We start from the raw sequence: 22,139 nt of genomic DNA on the forward strand, positions 1-22,139 counted from the left end.
AGCTAGGCAAGGAGCGGTGCCAGGGGCAGAGGGGCCAGGCGAAGGGAAGATAATGTGCAGAGACAGCAGAGGGCAAGAAGGGAGAGTTACTATGGTGATCTGACCTCCTAGCTGGATTGGCTGTCCCCAGATGGCTGTTTGTACAAAATGAACATGCTTATCCTAACTAAGTCAGGCACTGCCTGCATTGGAAATGTTGCCTGGGATATAAGGTCAATCTTGGATAAAGTTTTGCATCATATATCATTTTTGACAGTTCCTGCTGCTAAGACCTCGCTGAAGTAGATTGAATTATTTATGGACCCAGGCTCTCTGCCAAAAATGACCAATTATTGAAGCAGTTGGGATGGATCGAGCTGCCTAGCTTTTTGGCTTGCTGCTAACAGGAACTATTTTCATAACTATTAGTATTATGTTAAGCTACTGCCATTAGCACTTTTAAAATGCATGTGAAAGCAAAGTAAGACAATTTACTTTAAATTATCTTTTTTTTCCCTACATTTTTCTTTTCTTTCACTGTGCAAATTAATTTCATGGCATAACGAGGATGAAAAAATTCAATAATGATTATGTCTATTTAAAGAAGAGAAAGCAAGAATTTTACTCTTGCTGCTAAAAAACATTTTCACTATTAGAAAAAGCAATTTGTGGCTATAAAGTATTTAAAAAAAATACTAAAGGTGGTGGTAGTGGTGGTGATAATTGTAAGCAATTTGGAAACTAGTCAGAATTGGTGTTTACTGATTTGAAAATAAATCAGCTCAGAACATATGATTACATTAAGGAAGTAAAAAACCGTGGTCAGATTTCGCTCCCAACTTGGCCAAATCCTTGTCTATCCATTTTAAATGTTCCAACACTGTCAAGAGGATGAGGGCTCAGTAAAGTTCCATTATATTTATAATCCAGGTGGATTTCAAAGATAGGTATAAACTATATTTATGGGTTAGTTTACTAATGATGAAGGGAAGTCAGTACTGTAGTGTTCACGGCATTGTTCCCCCGAAGAGTGGGGACAGCTTACATGCACAGTGCCAAGGTTAGGAGGAGGTATAAACTGTCAGGCAAAGGCACCAAGAACATTTTCAGAGGGAAGATGAAATTACATTAAAAATTTACTCCTGGCAATGTAATTTGATGTACATTTGTTAACTACTAGTTAACAATTTTGTATATCCTGCAATCAAGCTGATAGCAAATCTTTGAATTTACTAAAAGTTCAAAAAACAGCATACTACTTTCAATCAAGAGTCATTATTTTGTGTTTAAAGAGCTGAGGCCTGTGACTAAAAAGAAGCTAACACTTAGCTAGAAGGAAAACAACTGGAAGAAAGCAATAATCTCTCCTCGTCTGCATTAAACAAAAGTTGTACCATCATTAAGTCACCAGGAGAGTAGCCTTTATAGTTTCTATTGATTTCCTTAATTAAAAGGCTGATATGCATTAGTTTCTAACTAGTCAGATGGTTGGATTCTATTTACTTTAAAAAACTGAATTTTCATCAGAGACCTACATGAGCATAGATTAAGGAGTCACATGACAAAAGAAAAAGCAGTCAGCCCCTTTACTCCTCTCCTCCCTCGTTTCCTGCTTCCAGAGACATGGTCAACTTTTATGCTGTTTCTTTGGTATTCACCTTCCTCCTTATGGTACTTAGTTTTATAATGTTTTAGTTTTAGGGATCATTTATTGACTTCCCACCATGGAAGATGAGAGTTTAACTCTTTTTCATACACCCCTTCCCTGCCCAACCTTGTTTTTCTCACTCTCAATATATTTATAGGAAAATGTTTGTTAGATTAATATCCAGTGCTTATATTATTATGATTATACTAGAGGCCCGGTGCACGAAATTCATGCACGGGTAGGGTCCCTAGGCCTGGCCGGCGATCAGGGCTGATTGGGGCCTTCCAGCTGCAGGCCGGGGCCTCCCTTCCCCAGCTGCCTGCTGGGGTCTTCCTTCATGCTGTGCCGCCCCCTGGTGGTCAGCGCTCATCATAGCAAGTGATTGAACTCCCAGTCGAACTCCTGAGGGGACAATTTGCATATTAGGCATACATATACATATATATATATATATATATATATATATATATATATATATACACACACACACACACACACACACACATACATACATATGCCTAATATGCAAATATATATATATATATATATATATATATATATATATATATAATGCTATTCATAGTTGAGCTATGTCTTATTTTTGCTGTTATTGCTTTCTCTTTCCTGTATAACTTTTTCTTTTCATGTAGTTAATAATTACGATGTCCTGTAGTTGGTTTAGTTTTTCACTTAGCACAAATTCATCTTCAAAGTTCCTAATCGTCAAAATCTCTAATATGTTCAAATATATTGGATTTATCACTTTCTTGGAGGCATCTCTCCTGAAATCTTCTCATCTTTTCTAATCTGCAGTGATTGGTCCCTAGGCCTGTGCCTAGCTATCACCCTGGGATTTCCCTTTACCATTTTCCTAAGGATTTTTTTTTACAGTCCAATAAAATTCTTCCTGTGTGCCAGACACAATCCTAAGCACTTTTATATACATTTGGAATATATAAGGAGCACTACTTAAACAAATAAGGAGAAATAAAACTCCTACCAACCAAGAAAAAATTGCAAAAGATATAAACAGGCAATTATCAGAAGAGTAAACCACAACATATAAAAAGATGTTTAAACTTACTAGAAAATAGGCAAAGGTAGTATAAAACCACAAGAAAAAAACTCCTACAAGACTAGATGAGGATGCAGAGCCCTGGGACTTCTTTTATGCTGCTGAATTAACAACTTTGGGAAACAATTTGGTAATGTTACTCAACCCAAAACCTAGCTATGTGCCCTGACCAGGAATCGAACCTGCGACCTTCCAGTGTATGAAGTGACGCTCCAAACAACTGAGCCACACGGCCAGCGCATAGCCCACTATTTTTAAGAGCAAAAAAATGGAAAGAACCTAAATGCGCATCAATAAAGAACAGATGAATAAATTGTGGTATTACAGCAGTGAAACTTAACGAAGTAGAGCTATCAGTATGGATGGTGACAAAGATTCTCTTTCTAACCAAATTCTGGTTAGACTCTTCCCAACTAGACCCTAACTTTTGGGCTTCCAAAAGTTTTTCTCTGCGTTGTCCAATTTTAGCAAGAATAGTGCCATATAAGCTTAACCCAAATCCCCGGCCCTCGATATCTGACTGGCTTCCTGATCCTCCATCATCTCCCTGGTGATGTCTGATCACTCACTCTGCCTGCCTTCAGCAAGAATCCAGTTAGGCTGATTTCGTCAGATTTTTCCCTTAACTCTGATGTCTTCTTAGTAGTTTTTCACCCACTGATTCCCACCAAGTTGGAGGATCTATACTAACTGATTTTAAGATAAATATAAAGTACAACGCTAGAAAGTAATTTAGAAAGTATTGTATTGGTGAAGGGATGGACACAGAGATCAATGGAATGGATCATAAATCCCCAAATAGACCCACACATATGTGGTCAGCTGATTTTCAGCAGAGGTTCAAATAATTCAATGGAGAAAGGACAGTCTTTTCAGCAAATGGTCCTAAAACAAATATCCCCATGCAAAAACAATGAGCCTAACTCCACACTTCATACCATATAAAAAAATTAAGTCAAAATGAAGCATAAATGTAAAATATAAAAATATAAAACTCCTAGAAGAAAACATAGGGGATTTTCCTTTTATCAAAATGGGAGAAAATCTGTGGAAAACATAAATCTGATACTGAACTTGTATCTAGAATATATACTCAAAAACACTCAAAAGAAAGCAAATAACCCAATTCAAAAAGTAGGCAAAAGAACTGAAGAGACATTTCACTAAAGAAGATACACATGAAAAGATGCTCAACATCATTAGGAACTAGGGAAAATGCAAATTAAAAATCATAATGAGATGTCACTACACACCAATTAGAATGGCAAAAACTGACAGTACCAAGTACTAGAAAAGAGGAAGAGCAACTGGAACTCTCACTGATTGCTGACAGGTATGCAAAATGGTATTGCCATTTTGGAAAACAGTTTGGCAGTTTTATCACATGACATAAAAATGCCATTTCTAGGTATTCCCCCAAGTGAAGCAAAAACTTATGTTTATTTGTTTGTCTGTTTGTTTTAATCCTCACCCAAGGATATATATTTTTTCATTGATTTGAGAGAGAGAAAGAAACATTGATGTGAGAGAGAAACATAAATTGGTTGCCTCCTGTGTGTGTCCTGACCAGGGGTCAAATCTGTAACCTTTTGGTATACGGGATGACGCTCCAACCAACTGAGCCACCTGGCCAGGGGAAAATTTAGTTCTTTTGAAAATCTCTGTAAAATGTTCATAGCAGCCTTATTCACTATTGCCCCAAACTGGAAACTATCCAAATATCTATCAACTTGTGAATGGATAAACAACCTTTTGTTCATCCATAAAATAGGCTACTTACTACTTGGCAATAAAAAGAAACAAACTATTGGTACACACAACATAAATGATTCTCAAGTACATTACGTATATTAAGTGAAAGAAGCCAGACTCAAAAGACTACATGCTGTGTGATTCCATTTATATGACATTCTGGAAAAGGCAAATCTGTAAGTACAGAAATCAGGTCAGTGGGGGTTTGGCAGGTAGGAGGAGGATTTGATGGCAAAGTGTAATGGGGGAGGTTTTAGGGGAGCTAGAACTGTTCTCTATCGATTGTGGTGACAGTTAAGCAACTATATGTATTCGTGAAACTCAGCACTATAACACTAAAAAGTGTGAACTTTACTGTATGTTAACTGGGCCTTACTAACAGAAAAATGTATACTTGAAAAATATCACTCTGATGTGTGGAGAATGGGAAGAGGAAGAAAGAGTGGAAGAGGGAACTTTTTCAGGAGGCTATTGCAATATTCCAGTGCAAAGTGTTGGTGATGATTTAAATGTTGGCAACAGAACTGTACCCAAGAGGGTGGATATCAGATAAGTTTGTAAGATTTATCAGAAGGACATGTAATTGATGATGGATTAGCAGTGGAAAACGAGGAAGACGTATCAGGGCTGACCCCAGGTTTTTGGGTAGATGAAGGTACTCTAAACTCTAGTGCAGAATTTCTTGTAGTTCCTAGAATGCTCTGTCATGCCCCTGTACCTTTCACATGAGGTTCCTTCTTCCTGGAATAATTCTTTCATTTGATTAATTCTCACTCATCTTTCAAGAGTCAAATCATAATCACCAGTCTGGGTTGTAAGCTTCTCCCCACTTGTGAAGACTCCTATCATAGCAATGTGCTACAATTGGCAGTTTATTCACCTACCTTTTCTACCATAAAAAACATTTTAAGGAAATGATAATTTATGTGGAAGGAACTAATAATTCTAAATATTAACATATAACCAGGACTTTTCAAACCCAGTAATAGATTACTGTAATGCATTTAGAATTATATTTACAAAGTCCACGTTAATATAATAAATGTAAATACAGGATAGCATATTACTGCCTCTGTGATGCAAATAATAATCATATCTTTGTTGGAAATCAGTGGCTTAATGATAACAAAGTTTTCATAATTATCCTACATAACAGAGAGGTAATATGCAAATTGACCCTCAGACCCTCGCACAAGGTAGCCACCCCCATGTGGTCAAAGATGGCTGCCACAAGATGGCCAGCAGGGGAGGGTAGTTGTGGGAGATCAGGTCAGCAGGGGAGGGCAGTTAGGGGTGACCAGGCTGGGAGGAGAGGGCAGTTGGGGGGGACCAGGCCGGCAGGGGAGGGCAATTGGGGGTGACCAGGTCGGCAGGGGAGGGCAGTTGGGGGTGATCGGGCCAGCAGGGGAGCAGTTAGGCTTCGATCAGGCTGGCAGACAGGCGAACGGTTGGGAGCCAGCAGTCCCGGATTGTGAGAGGGATGTTTAAACCTGCAGTTGGACATTCCCCGAGGGGTCCCAGATTGGAGAGGTTGCAGGCTGGGCTGAGGGACACCCTCCCCAGTGCACAAATTTTGTGCACTGGGCCTCTAGTCTATTATAATTAAAACCAGTGTGCTTCAGTAAGAATAGCTGAGGACTAGGGATTGGAAGATCTTGGTGCAGACCTGTGCTCCGCCAGCCTCTGGTTGGGAGATCCTCAGCAAATTATTTTACCTCTCTGTTTCCCCACATATAAACTAGAGATTACATTAACAATAAAGTGGGGATTTAAAGATTAAATGAATTTATACAAAGAAAAGTGATCAGTGGAGTACCTGACATATGTTATGCAGTGTTGTGTATTGGTTTGATATGATTTCAAATCAAAGTTGTTTTAAATCCACTTGTTTTTGGCAAAGACAAAAAAAAACACATATTGTTTTTAGAAATAAAGTTGTTTAGATATAAGAATGAAGAAAGTTGTGCCAGAATGTCATTATCTCAACTGTTGTTATTGATAAGCACTCAGTAGCTCAGATGCTGAGTATCTCTGCTAGGGGCTTATCAAATAAAATGTGGAGAAGCAGCTACGGCAAGAGGGAATTTCACTCTAAATACCAAGAGTTTGTGAGGACCTATTCGAGACTATCTGGTCTGGGCAAGGTAACCCTTTGCTGATCTAAACAGATCTCTGAAGACCTTTGGGGCATCAGCTCCTGCCCTCACAAAGGCAACTCATATACTAGCAGTGGCCTGAGAAGGAGACCATCTTGTGTCCAATGCACGCTGTAGCGACAGGGACTTTGGTTTTGTGCTGGCGCTGGAAGTGTGCTCCAGGTTGGTTAAGCAGTCTCTCGTAGAAAGACTAAATGTGGGCTTATTTCTTTCATCTCCCCTTGCCTGCAACAATAGTGTAATTAACTGATCATTAGTTTGGAGTATGTTATTTCCTTATTGGCTTATTAAAAGGTATTATTCTGGTTGCTATTGGCTTGTGAAATTCCTACAGTGAAACTGTGTTAAGCTGGCAAAGACAAATTCAGTCTCTGAGCATAATTTGCAGCCCCAAACAAAACATCCTTTATAATAAAAGAGTAATATGCAAATCGACTGAACGGCAGAACAACTGGTTGGCAGGGGGTGGGGCTCTGGAGCAAGTGGCACCAGGCCAGCCAAGGCATGTGCCAGCAGGCAGAGGGAGGGGAAGGCGATGGGGTGAGGTGGCGGTGGAGGGGCGATCAGAGGGGTGGGGCTGGCCTCTTGCTGGCCAGTGCCGTCTCCTGATTGGCCTGCCTGGTCACCTCCCACAGACGGAGGCCAGACTGTGGGTAGCATGTCTAAGCCATCAGTCAGATAACCCCTGAGGGCTCCTGGACTGTGAGAGGTCGTAGACCGGGCTGAGGGACACCCCCCCCCCCCCGAGTGCACGAATTTCTGTGCGCCGGGCCTCTAGTGTAGTTATAAATATAAGTTGATTTTTGAGAGCACTAATAAGTGAATCCATCTGCATAAGTCCCTGGCCTTTCATCACAAGAGTGTAAGCCAGCAATTTTCAACCTTTTTCATCTCATGGCACACATAAACTAATTACTAAAATTTTGTGGCACACCAAGAAATACATTTTCTGCCGATCTGACAAAAAATAGGTATAATTTTGATTCATTCACACCAGACAGCTATTGTGTTGGCTGCATCATTTTTTATTTGACAATATAAGGGAAAAGATGTCAGTGGATCTGACTAAATAGTCAGGTATCTCATGTTTTAAAAATTCTTGCAGCACACCCGTGTGCTTTGGCACACCATTTGAAATCTCTGGTTTAAGACAAAAGTCAGATCTATGTCTAATATTCTAGTGATTTTTTAAAAGTCTCCTTGACAACATATTTTAAGAAGTTATTTTATAGATTATAATGCAAATTAAGATGAGTTCTAACAGCAAAGTCTAAAACTACACAGTGTGGGAAGTTGAGTGAAAACTTTCTGAGTACATACAAGTCTTTAAAACTACTAGATTGCTCTTATAGTTATACTTATAAATAAACAATGATAATGATAAATTAAATATCCCTACCAAAAGGAAGCTGCCTTTAACTACCTTGCTAAATTAGGAATTGGTAAGATTCTTACCTTTTGGGTAGATATCTTTTAGAGGGACTTCTCCTGGGGGCAAAATCCGGACTATCTGATTAGTATCCACAAGAGTCACACAATTGCTCTGTTTTGGAGTTCCACTTTTCTTCTTCCCCCCATAGAATGCTGTGTCAGTGACCCTTGATTTATGCAAAGATGATGGCCTTTTCCAAGAATAAACTTCACTGGGAGACTGAAAAAACACCAAAAAAAGATGAAAGTACTGAAGTGCTATGAACCACATTCACCACAGCTTGGGTAATACAGCCCTCTATGCAGATACCAGTGGTAAACTTACATTTCACAAGTATAAGAAAATAAAATTATTCCTTAAGCATTTTGAATTTGGTACAGGAGATAGATGCTTCACAAATAATCATAATTTTCAGACAAGTGTGATTATACAACATATGTTTTATCTTAAATGAATTATAACTAAAAGGATGAAACATAACAATGTAGTTAGTTTAAAAATAAAACAAACACCTAACACATCCACTACTGGCATAGGGAATAGAACGTTACCAGTATTTTTTAAAATTAAAGTGTAGTTGATATACAACATTGGATTAGTTTCAGGTATACAACACAGAGACTTCAATGCCTATTTTACCTTACAAAGTGATCATCATGGTAAGTCTACTTATCATAAGGCCCCGATAGCCCACCCTGGGCTATGCTCATGCATGGATGCCCTCCTCACCTTATTTGGGCTCCCACATACCACATCAGGTTGCCCCTTCAAGAGGACACACCACTTCCTGCCTGGACCGACTGCCATCACTAGTGGTTCCTTCCCCACCACAGATGTCCTTTTCACTTGCTCAGGCTCTGACCTCTGACACCTCTCACTGGGACAGTGTTTACCCATTTTTTTATTTTGGATTATTGGTTTTCTTACTCTTGAGTTTTGATAAATCTTTATATATTCCTAATACAAGTCCTTTGTTGGAAATGTGATTTGCCAATATTTTCTCACAGCCTGGAGATTGTCTTTTCCTCTCTTAACAGTGTCTTTTACAGAGCTTAAGTTTTTAGCACTGATGAAATTTAATTTATTAATTTTTTAATAGATCACATATGAGATGTTTAATAGAAGTGGTGACAGTGGGTATCCTTGTCTTATTGATATTGAAAGAACTGCTTTTAATGTTTCACTATTGAGGATGATATTTGCTGTAGGTTTTTGCAGATATTTGGTATTAGGTTAGAAAGTTTTAATAAGTTTATAATAATTTAGGTGCCGCTGATAATGCTATAAAAAGTTAATAAAAGGCAACATACCCCTTTGTTGACAGTTTTATGAATAATTGAAAGAAATTCACATAGAAGCGGAAAGGAACCGTCTTATAGTAAAAAGGCTATGGTTTTGGGTCAATCACGCCTGAGCTCAAATCCCAGCTGACTTACTCATAATCGTTGTAGCCTAGGGCAGTGGTTTGCCGCTCTGTTGACTAATGAGTTTGCCAACCACTGGGATAGGGGCTTAATCACAAGGAACAACAACAGCCTATAATTATTGGAATCGAGAGTCTAGGATCAGTGGTCGGCAAACTCATTAGTCAACAGAGCGGCAAACCGTGGCTCGTGAGCCGCGGTTTGCCGACCACTGGCCTAGGTGATACAGCCTCTCTGTTTCTGTTTCTTCATCTATAAAATCTTGTAGAAGTGCCTGACTATTGCATTAAGGCCTAAAAATTATGACTGGTATAAAATGCTAAAAGGCTGCATAATTGATGAATCCTTCATTAAACAAAAATTCATTGAACATCTATGTGATGGGTACCATTCTAAATGTGAAGAATACAGCTTTTATATATATTTATTTTGTTAATCCTTACCCGAAGATGTTTTTTCCATTGATTTTTCGAGAGAGGGAAAGGAGGAAGGTGAGAGGGAGAGAGAGAGGAAGAGAGAGTGAGAGAGAAAGACTTAGATGTGAGAGAGTCACATCGCTGGTTGCCTCCCGCATGTGCCCCAACCAGGATGAAACCTGCAACCCAGGTAACCTGCCCTTGATTGGGAATGGAACCCGTGACCCTTTGGTCCAAGAGCCAATACTCTAAACCAGCCGTGGGCAAACTACGGCCCGTGGGCCAGATCCGGCCCGTTTGGCTGTTCTGTCTGGCCCGCGGAACCGAAAGAGCGGAGGGTTCTCTTGCTCTCCCCTCTGCTCCTTTACTTTGAATTTATATTAGTTCACACAAACACTCCATCCATGCTTTTGTTCCGGCCCTCTGGTCCAGTTTAAGAACCCATTGTGGCCCTCGAGTCAAAAAGTTTGCCCACCCCTGCTCTAAACACTGAACACACCTGCCAGGACAAGGATAGAGCTTTTCCTTTCCTTCTGGAACCCCTATTATGTGGATGTTGTTTTGTTTTGTGTTGTCCCAAAGTTCTCTTAGGCTCTCCTCCTGCTTTTTATTTTTTTTTTCTAGAAGCTGCTCTACTTGGGTATTTTTTCCCATCTTGTCTTCTAGCTCACTGATGCGGTCCTCTGCTTCTTCTAGTCTACTCTTGATGCTTTCTATTGAGTTCTTTACAGCAGCGATGTCATTTTTCATTTCTTCTTGGTTCTTCTTCATTTCCTCTTGGTTCTTACTCATATTGTTGAATTTGTCTTCCATTCTTTTCAGCCACCTTATGACCATTTCTCTGAATTCTTTCTCTGGAAGGTTGCTTGCCTCCATTTCGTTTACTTCCTTTTCTGATGATGCCTGCTTTTCTTTCATATGCGGGCTGTTTCTTTGTCTCCCCATGGTCTCTCTTCTCTGGATGTCTGGTTATGTAGTTCTCTCTCTCCTTATCCCAGGTGAAATCTGACCTTTCCGTGGTGGAGTGTAGAGCTCCTCTGAATCCGCGTGTTTGTGCCAATTGGGGACCGGTGTTCTCAAGGATAGAGCTTTTAATTTAACAAGGTCACTAGTCCTACAGGCTATAAGGAATTTCTACAGGGTTAATAAGAACAGTGCCTTATATTCAACTTGTACTTTCTAATCTTTTTATAGTAACACTAGAGGCCTGATGCATGAAATTCGTGCACTTGGGGGGTCCCTCAGCCTGGCCTGTGCCCTCTTGCAGTCTGGGAGACCTCGGGGGATGTCCGACTGATAGGCAGTGGGCTTAAGCCAGCAGTTGGACATCCTTAGTGCTGTTGTGGAGGCAGGAGAGGCTCCCGCACTGCCGCTGTGCTTGCCAGCCATCAGCCCAGCTTCTGGCTGAGCAGCACTCCCCCTTGTGGGAGCACACTGATCACCAGGGGGCAGCTCCTGTGTTGAGCGTCTTCCCCCTGGTGGTCAGTGCACATCATAGCAATCAGTCATTTTGCTGTTCGGTTGATTTGCATATTTGCCTTTTATTATATAGAATTATAGTTTGATACTAATTTCTTTAATCAGAATATCAATTTTTAAATAGTTATACCTTCAGAAAAATAGCTTCAGTATTTTCTATACTGATAGCAGCAAGTATTGTAAAAAGCATATTAAACATCTCTTTCATTCAATCAAAGCTGCTATAGATACTGTATTTCAACAACATGTTTCATTTTCAGTTATATAATACCATAGCAAATGCTTTTTACTTGATAATTAGGAAGACATAGGGCAAAGTTCTAAGCCACATATTATCTATTGGGTTTTGAATTTCAAAAGTCTTTTACCCTGAAGTACTCTTCATTCATTAATTACATTAAAATTTTGAGGTATGTGAGATTGGTATACTATCAAGCAGAACTGACATTTTTATCTTTAAATAATTCTATCATCCTACCTAAAAGCTACAAAGGAAATTATGAAAATTAAATGTTTAATCAAAACACATGGAGCTACATCTAGGGTTATTAGATGGCAACTTGTTCCATTTACCCAAGTTATCATCAGGGGAAGAGGTGCCTAGTTTCACCTAAAACCAATTACAGCCTCTTCTTTATAGATAATAATAAATAACAGCAGAAGGGTCCATCCAAAATCAAACTAAGTTGATACCATCAGCATTCACAGTATAATCTGGATGCTGCAATGATATGATAAATCAGAGCAAAGTCAATGAAAAGTGAATTGATGTTCATCAGTGTTGAAAATTTTAATCTACAGTAAGGAGATCCTGACATATTTCACTTAAAAAATGTCTAGAAGACATGTTTTTTTATTAGTCTCAAATTGTTCCTCTTGGCAGATTACATGAGCACACATTAGGACAACATGATCTAAAATCACTCTCAGTGGGTTAAGCATTTACATGCATCACACTTTAAAAAAGGCAATGAAGCCCTAGCCAGTTTGGCTCAATGGCTAGAGTGTCGACCTGGGGACTGAAAGGTCCTATTTCAATTCCAGTCAAGGGCACATGCCCGGGTTGCGGGCTTGATACCCAGTAGGGGCGTGCAGGAGGCAGCCGATCAATGATTCTCTCTTATCATTGATGTTTCTATCTCTCTCTCCCTTCCTCTCTGAAATCAATAAAAAATATTTTTTTAAAAGGCAATGAAACTATTCAGGTATAACATTTTTTAATGATTGATTTGGAAAACAGAATGTTGATCAGAAATGTTTATCAGAAAATCATTGCATTTTTAATTACCTCCTCAAATAGGCTTTATAATATAGACTAAATTAAGAAGAAATATTTATTTAATAAGTTAAAAAACTGATCTTACCATGAGATCTGGGAAACCAACAACGACTGTAGCATAACTGTTCTCATCTGAGAGAATTCGGTTAGGAGAGGCAATCTTTTGTCCCACAGCTGAACTCAGATTCTCAGATGATAGCTGCTCACTTGAAATTTTATGAGGCATGCTGAAATCTGTTTCTGAATAGTGTCAGAGAAACATTAGATACCACATGCTGCTATAATGCTCCTTGAATTAATTTTTACAAGATTTCATTCTCACCAACTCAAACAGAAAAGCACAAGTTAAAAAGGAGAAAACACTTTGAATTACATTCATGTCTCTGAGAAAACTTAGTTTTGTGTTTTTTTTTACTGTCAAGGCATCTTCTCAAAGTAATTTCAAGTATTTATGGCATTTAAAATTTTATTAGCAATGCATATTATCATTAGTAGAGCCCTGAAGAAAAGACGTGAAACTGACCCAATCCATGTTGGTAATGGTATGTTTTAGAGTTTTTTCATAAGTACTATTTACTTCCCCAAAACTGTGATGAATTAAGTAGAAAGCCTGATGGTCTATGTAAAAAGGAAAAATGCTATCCTAAAATAGACCTGGAACCTAAATGTATATAAAAATTCTGATTTGTCAGTTAAAAAAATTCAAAGATAGAACTTAAAAGATGGTGGATTCTTATTAACTATTTCCAGTGTAGTGACTAAGTTTGCTTTTGGTATAAATTTAACATATGCTGATATTATTGCTGTTAAATGGTTCTAGAGGACAGCGTGTACATGAGCATGCACCCACACAGCCATAAACACAAAGAACACAGTGCTTACCAGGTGTAACTCCAAACCCTGTGCTGGGCGGCTCCTCCTTCAATACATACAACTGGCAAACCCCGCTATCCTCAGATTCGATGTGTGCAGGCTTAGTTAAAAGGTATTTCCTGTAAACAAACAAAACATCTAAGTGAAAAGTTTTTATTTTTCTAGTAATCATGCAGCCAGACTAGAAAAATCAAGTCCTTCTTCCTAAAGCCTCTTTTTTTATATTTTTAGTATAATTTGCAATTCCCAGAGTTTCATTGTGATTGTCAACACTGTGTAGAAGGAGCAGTGCATAATCACAATGCAGAAAACAAATGTGAACTAAAAATCTAGCCCTTTGTGTAAGAGGGAGGGCTGTAAAAGAAAAAAAAGAAAAAAACAACTGTAACGATACGTATTCTTGTTATCATGGAGCCTGACCTCTGATTTGTGACCCGCTAAGGGACAGAAGCCTTCACTACTGTAATCTCCCTATTTTTAAGATTTCTGAGATGGTGCTGCAGAAATAGCCAGAATCTTTTGAGCAGATAACCTCTGCTTGCCAGCAGGGGTGCAGAGAAAGGCTGCCTTTAGCTAGTGGATAAATGCATGAAGGAGGGCACTCAACATTTACTGTGCACCCTCTTTATGGCAAGAGCACACAATGTCCCTTTCATCAATAAGTGTGCCGTGCAATGGGGGAAGCAACACAAACACAAACATAACCAAATAAGAGCACACGTGATCAAATGAAGAAGAAACTTGTAAGAGGTGATTCTGTGAAGTCACTAAAAAGCATCAGCTCTAAGATGGAGACTGTGGCCCTTTGAAGACAGGATAAACTGAAGATCTATTTTGAAGAATCTCTAGTTAGGCAAGAACACAGTGAGTTCTCAGTGTGCTAACAGGAAAAGCTCAAAGAAATATGGATCATACATAAAAGTTACTATGTTTTTACTGTTATTTTCAATGTGATCTTCTGAAACACTTTTATAATTACTCTGTAAAGTGACCTTTAATTTACTGTAATTTTCTCTCCTCACTTCTTTTAACTTTCACCCACAGAGGTGCTGCCAAATTCAGAAATTGTTAAAAGACAGACACAGATCGAACAGTAAGGATGTTGGATAATCGGTAAGAAAGGAGGAGCGATAGCATGAGATGCTATGTAGGTGCACCCACTGATTGGTTTTGTTCTCCACCAGAAGCCATTTGTCCTCTGCTACAAGGAAAACCGTCTTGAGGTCGATGGGAAGTGAGATGGTATGAGTTCGCCCTTCCAGCACATCCAGCACAGTCAAGCTGTTCCTGAAAAAGAAGAAAACCGTACCTGAAAGGAGACGCTCACAACGATGGTTGTGTAATCATGGCACAATCATTTCAACCTTAACAAGAGTATTTTTAAGACTAAGTAATAACATAGAAAAACATTAACTAAGCAAATAGTTATACAAACTTATAAACTATGCATCAGAAGAAATAATGGAAAGTGCCGGCTGCCATGCTAGTGGTGGTTGAATAAAGGAGTTAGGAGCACTGTCTCTTCTTATGTCTATTGTTCAATATTCTACAATGTGGGATGAGTTTCTTTTATAATAAAACATTTATAATTTGGATACATTAGTTTTATAATAAACAAATATATTTAAAAGTATAATGGGCAAAATAAGGACCACAGTTTAAATCTACAACCAAGAGCTCACCCTTTTTCTTTGTAGAATACTAGCCAGTTTTTGTGCGAAAATTCTTTACACATTTTATACGTTTCCTAAAGACAAAACAAAACAAAATATCCATATTAAATGTGTCAGATGTAGTCATATATCTTCAGCTGCTTTGCCTTAAATAAAATTTTTCAACATGTAAAAAGTAATTTTCAGAAGAGCTACCTCTTTATCTAGGTCAAGACTTATGGTAACATGGACTAAATATATGTCAAAATTTACTGGGAACTATGCACTAAAACATCTTTAGAACTGTTAAAAGATAATACCCAATACTGGTTAGATATAAACGTGCTACCCAATGATTAACAGTGGAATTTATGCCATAACATAAATAAATAGAAAATGCTTTTCTTCTTAGATTTGGAGACCTTCATGACATTTAAAAAATTTCTTTTCATGGACTTTTAAGACCTAAGTATGCTATCCTGCAGAGCAGAGGATAAGCCTTATTACATACCCATGACATTTTTCTAAATGGCAGAATAAATTCTTTGGGTTATCCTAAAATGTTTATTTACTAGTTTAATTTTATTTATCTAGTAGGTGTAATTAGGTGTTGTACTCATGGGTTTATCATATAAATCCAAAACATAAATGCATATCTGGAAAACAAGTTAAAATGGTGCATGATTAGGAATTTGTTACAAATATCATACTCAAGTAGCTCATAATGTTCTATTATTATTAATTCGGTCCTGACAAGCTTTCATGTGCATACAGTGAATACAAAAAAGAAGCCAAGGATATGTAATGATATGTATATCTATGTGTTTGTATTGTGTTAAAATCTACAGGTGCAGAGTAAAAGAATTCTCTTGTGCATTATAATAAACAAAAGGCAATGAAAGGGATGGGCAGGCATTCATGTTTATGGTTAAAAAGTACAGAAACTCCTTGACAATTTGCTGGACAAGTTGGGTATTCCTTACAGCTTCTTCCTTGTTCCACCAGGAAGGTTTCTTAGATGTAACTTCTTCTGAAGGGAGGATCAGACGACGAACGGCTCGGCCAATGGTATCCAACAATAGGATGACATTACTCTGGAAGTAAAGAGAACAGTGAAAAGTTCAAGATTTGTTCCTTTTTGCAGAAGCAGAAGGTCCTTGGCAACCTGGGAGTAAAGATTATAATGATAATCCAAATGGAAGATGGAAATATTGAAACACTAAAGATGAAGATGCCCAGTTGTTTCCTTAACATAGAATTTAAACTATTAGATGGTATTATGGAGATGTTTCTAATTATATGATGTATAAGGCATTCTTTTTGAAGATTTTATCTTAAAAACCACCCCCTTCTTAATATAGGCTAGTTTTATTACATAGTAATGATAAAATTAAGAGAATTAATACTTTTTAAAAGTCCATATACTATTTTTAAAACTTTTATTAGATATACTAGTAGTTTATGCTGAATTTACTCCCAGGCCATAAGTTTTTGTTTCTTCAGTTTCCTTTGGGACATCCTTTTCTTCTGTGCCACCTCCTCTTCTGGTTTAGAAACAACCTGCTCTTTTTCAGTAAGAGTCCTTTCACTGTGGCAGGGAGAACTCATGTATGGGTTAATCTACCCCTAAGTCCTACACCGCATCCTGGGAGCTTTGTTTACCTGGATGTGCTCAATGACCAGAGAACCTACAGCTAAAGCTCAAGTTCAGCAGTGCTCTCTGCATTTTTAAGCACGTGCAGCAAAGATTCACTCTTTTTGGGCCACTGACCCTGTGTCCAGCCCCACTGTTTTACCTGGGCACATTTACCAACTCCACCATCTATCAATGGAATGGCACACATTGCTTCTGTAAAGTGACATCCTTCAGATACTTGGTGGCTTTTTGAATATGCATACCTTGGTGGCCTGGGCAGTTTCATGAGTGTTCATAAAGTGAACACAAAGATTTGAGCCTCTTGATTTTGTGGGGTCTTCTGGGTCGCAGGGGTCCTCAAACTTTTGAAACAGGGGGCCAGTTCACTGTCCCTCAGACTGTTGGAGGGCCTGACTATAGTTTAAAAAAAAAAACTATGAACAAATTCCTATGTGCACTGCGGGCCCAGGACAAGTCGGCTGCTAAGCAGGACAGGCAGCGGCACCCGGCGGGCCGGATAAATGTCCTCGGCGGGCTGCATGTGGCCCACGGGCCGTAGTTTGAGGACACCTGGTCTAGTGAATAGCGAACCATTTTCAGAGGTAACCTATGGCCACTTTGGGGAAGAAGAAGCAAGTCCATGTGCTTTTATCAAAATGACACTTGAAGAATGTTCTGTTGAAACTCTTTTACACTGTACACAATTATATTAAAATTAAATAATTAAAAATAATTAAATTAATTCTTTTCACAAATCTAGTTCAATTCAGAAAATATGTACATGATATATAAAGATGGCTTAGCAAGAAAATATCAAGGACTACAAGAACCTAGCTAGTACTGAGTGTTTCCTCATCCTGAAATTCACTAAGCTTAAAAAACTTACATAGTTGGTATTGTAATAATGTACAAACAAGAGATTACTCCAGCATTATTAGTCAGTTATGCAAATGAAGTAATAATCTCTTAGTATTTAGAAAAGGTTTTTCAAGAAAATAAATTTTTAACTAAACCTTAAGCATTTAAAAGAAATGAACAGAGTCCAGCCAGTGTGGCTCAGTGGTTGAGCATTGATCTATGAACCAGGAGGTCACAGTTCGATTCCTGGTCAGGATACATGCTTAGGTTGTGAGCTTGATTCCCAGTAGGGGGTGTACAAGAGGCAGCTGATCAATGATTCCATCTCTCTCTCCGTCGCCCTTTTTCTGAAAAATCAATAAAAAACATATTTTTTAAAAACACACATGAAATAAGAACTTAAAATTGAGAAAGCCAGGAAATATTAAATATTTTAAAGGGATGAAAAGTTGGCTTTTTTAGTTAACATTTGAAGACCTTTAACAGGTTTGCAAAACGGCATCAGCAAATTGTCAGGCCTCATTGTTACATTATACAATTATCTTTTCTTTCTTACATTTTTTTTTTTTAAATTGGGACTTCTCCATTATCCTAATTCTTATAAATTTTCATTTTATGAAGTTCCTTTGGGGAAAATTAAATCACAAAGCACCCAAATAATTAATATATTTTGCAAAGTTAGGAAACAGAATATGAAATATTTGTTTATTTCTCTCATAATATCTATTGAACTGTTGATATTTAAAACACAAAGGAGAATACAATGGTGAATTAACTATGGCTCTTGTCATCTATTATATAATTCATTCAGAGAGAAATTTTTAAAATGTAAAAGGATTAATGACTCATCTGCAAATCTGGAAGCACATAGTGTGATTTCAAATTTATTTTACTAGCTAGTTTTATTGAAGTGTTCAAGAATTAAATTAGTATGCATATCACATAATTTCCTTCTCTGTCTATACTCAATCTTGGCAGTCGTAAAAATTTGACTAAGCATTCTGACAAAGCTTAAGTTTTTCTACAAACATCACCCTTAGAATGCATTATCCTATCTAATAAAAGAGTAATATGCAAATTGACTGCACCTCCACCACACACAAGCCATGCCCACCAGCCAATCAGGAGCGAGTATGCAAATTAACCCAACCAAGATGGCTGCGGCCATAGAGAGAGCAGGAGGCTTGAGTTGCGATGGAGGAAGCCAAGTTTCTGCAGCCCTGGCCTGCCTTGGCCTCCACTTAAGGCTACAAATTTTCAATTATAGAAGATAAATAAATCCCAACAAAAATGGCTGCGGCCACGGAGCAAGCAGGAGGCTTGGCTCCGCTCAAGGCTACAAAGTTTCAATTATAGAAGATAAATAAATCCCAAATACCAGGGCCTCCGCTTGGGTTGCCAGGGGGCGTGGCCGGCCTGCAAACCACTACAGGCCCCTCACCCAGGCCACCCCATGCCCCAAGGGAACCCTCGCCCTGATCCGGGACACCCTTCAGGGCAAACCAGATGGCTCCCACCCATGCACCAGGCCTCTATCCTATCTAATCCTATCTAATAAAAGAGTAATATGCAAATTGACCATCACTCCAACACACAAGATGGCTGCCCCCATGTGGTCAAAGATGGCTGCCCCATGTGGACACAAGATGGCTGCCACAAGATGGCCAGCAGGGGAGAGCAGTTGGGGGGGACCAGGCCTGCAAGGGAAGGCAGTTGGGGGTGACCAGGCCTGCAGGGGAGGGCAGTTGGGGGTGACCAGGCCTGCAGGGGAGGGCAGTTAGGGGTGATCAGGCCTGCAGGAGAGGGCAGTTAGGGGCAAACAGGCTGGCAGGGGAGCAGTTAGGCATCAATCAGGCTGGCAGGGTTGTGGTTAGGGGGTGATCAGGCTGGCAAGCAAAAGCAGTTAGGGGCAATCAGGCAGGCAGGCAGGTCAGTAGTTGGGAGCCAGCAGTCCTGGATTGTGAGAGGGATGTCCGACTTCCCGTTTAGGCCCAATCCTACCAGGATCAGGCCTAAACAGGCAGTTGGACATCCCTTGAGGGGTCCCAGATTGGAGCAGGTGCAGGCTGGGCTGAGGGACACACACCCCCGTGCACGAATTTTGTGCACCGGGCCTCTAGTTCTATATAAAATGTAATTCTCCATTAAGAATGTATATTAAAATATTCTTTTTAAAAATAACATTTCATATAAGAAGTATTATTTCTGGCATTTGAAAGTTTGAAAATGATAGTGATGCCTGAGTTTTCCTTAAGAAAACATGTTAATAAGTTAAAAATTTACAGTTTCTATTCTAGATTAAATCTTTTTTGAATAACTGTTTTTTAAAGGAGAAACTTAAAAAAATAAAGGAGAAACTCTTTTGTGTATGAAAATATATACAACATTAACATGAATTCTTAGTACTGAAGCAATCTGGGGTAACATTAACTTTTCTAAGCAAAAAAAAAAAAAAAGTCCTAAAATTAATGTCTGATTCCAAAATATGATTAAGCAGATGATTAAACAGATATGATTAAGCAGAAAAATAAGTTACTACAGTTTTGCATTTTTCTTCCTTTTTAGGGTCTAATACTTATATACTCATAACCTGGTCCACTTAGTGAACTGAAAAACTGTATCTTTCTAAGTGACAGAAAACATGTATTTCCAGCCACTGCTGTATTTAGAATTAGTTTTTAGAAGCAATTGGCAACATGAAGAAGTTCTGTTGTTCCATCCTCTTAGAAGTTAATGGTTTCCTTCTGTAAAGGACTAAAGATATATTCTGTCTGAGTTTAAAAATAGAATTTTGCGTCACACACAAGTACATGTAACTGTGGCTTTGGCGCTCCTTTAAGGGGGCAGGGAGGAGAGGCAAATGAGCAATTTTATTATGTTTGTATTTGACTGGGAGAAAAGTAACCTTTGGATGACCTCAATGTCCCAAAGTCTGAAATTCTAAACTTTGTACAGATGTAATAAATAATCTCATGGGGAGGGGGTGGAGCACTTTATTTTTAGGCATGGAGAAGTTTCCCTTTCCTTACTTAAGATTTTATTTTAGCAAGGGCTTTTGAACAACTTCTTAAGCTAACCAGGGAAATGCACCCAGAGCAAAGATTTATTTTTAAAAGACAAAGGATAGATGAATTAATGGAAGCACTTCTCTACACTATTTTAGCTCCGTTTTCATTTTTAGCAGGATAGGGAAGAAGGAATTAAAGGCAGTGCACTCATTTTTTATTCTATTAGAACTATTTACCATTTGTTAACTTTTACAGCTGCATGCTGTTTATTTGGAATTAAAGAGGTCTTACATCCTAACAGGGCCATAATATAAAAAAAGACAACTAAGATATTCTCTCTGGAAAAAGAGGAGGCAGTTCAGATGATAGGCAGAATGGAAGTTTCCAGATAAGCTGAGCAATGCCTGCTCAGGGTACTGTGGTAACTTTCTGGACAACTGTTAACACCATAGTCAAAAGGGTAAGTCAGATAACATGCTAGAATGGCAGGAGGCCACGTCCTGGCTATGGAAGTTAAGCATATTTTTCTTTTCTTTTTAAATTAAATTTATTGGGGTGACATTGGTTAATAAAAGTATACAGGTGTCAAGTATACAATTCTACAGCATGTCATCTGTATATTGTATTGTGTGTTTTCCATCACCATTTATCCCTCTTTTATGCTCTTCTACTTTCCCTCACCCCTCACCCCCTTCCTTCTGGCAATCACCATACTGTTGTCCTTGTTCGTGAATCTTTTTTTTTCTTTCTTTGCTTAATCCCTTTACCCTTCTCACCCAGCTCCAACTCTCTCCCCTATGACAGCTGTCAGTCTGTTCTCTGTATCCTTGAGTCTGTTTCCACTTTGTAGAGATATGGTCGGGTAATATTCATTCCGTTGTGTAAATGTACCACAGCTGTTTTATCCACTCATCTACTGATGGGCACTTGGGCTACTGTTAAATCTTGGCTATTGTAAATGATGCTGCAATGAACATAGGAATGCATATATTCTTTAGAATTAGTGTTTTAGATTTCTTCAGATATATTCCCAGAAGTGGAATTGCTGGGTCACAAGGCAATTCCATTTTTAATTTTTTGAGATAATGCCATAACTGCTTTCCACAGTGACTATACCAATCTGCATTCCCACCAAGAGTGCACAAGGGTTCCTTTTTCTCCACATTCATTCCAACACTTATTTGTTGATTTATTGATGATAGCCACTCTGACAGGTGTGAGGTGATGTTTTATGGTTGTGATTTTAACTTGCATCTCTCTGAATTTAGCATTTTTCATATATCTATTGGCCATCTGTATGTCCTCTTTGGAGAAGAGTCCTTTGCTCATTTCTTTTTTTAAAAATGTGTCTTTATTGTTGAAAGTATTACAGTTATCCCCCCATTGATGCTCTCCACCTGGCTCCTGCCCCCAGGCCCTCACTACACTATTATCTGTGTCCATGGGTTATACAGATACACATATAAATTCTT

At 38.6% G+C, this 22,139-nt stretch overlaps 1 protein-coding gene and 1 pseudogene across 2 annotated transcripts in view; both read right to left on the reverse strand.

Moving 5' to 3' along the window:
* Window positions 1–22,139, reverse strand: part of VWA8 (von Willebrand factor A domain containing 8) — a 407,937-nt gene that overhangs the window by 115,598 nt on the left and 270,200 nt on the right. The window contains exons 30-35 of the mRNA XM_080659387.1: window positions 16,149–16,259; window positions 15,196–15,260; window positions 14,675–14,800; window positions 13,523–13,632; window positions 12,726–12,880; window positions 8,066–8,261 (exon numbers count right to left, since the gene is read on the reverse strand). Of these exons, the coding sequence (XP_080515513.1) occupies window positions 8,066–8,261; window positions 12,726–12,880; window positions 13,523–13,632; window positions 14,675–14,800; window positions 15,196–15,260; window positions 16,149–16,259 (763 nt within the window). The remainder of the gene's footprint in view (window positions 1–8,065; window positions 8,262–12,725; window positions 12,881–13,522; window positions 13,633–14,674; window positions 14,801–15,195; window positions 15,261–16,148; window positions 16,260–22,139) is intronic.
* On the reverse strand, window positions 16,636–17,142 carry LOC308244675 (large ribosomal subunit protein uL22-like; annotated as a pseudogene). The gene has a single exon. The product of its transcript is annotated as a large ribosomal subunit protein uL22-like (transcript).

This window comes from Plecotus auritus, assembly GCF_963455305.1.
Source record: "Plecotus auritus genome assembly, chromosome: 3".
Taxonomy (NCBI): Eukaryota; Metazoa; Chordata; class Mammalia; order Chiroptera; family Vespertilionidae; genus Plecotus; species Plecotus auritus.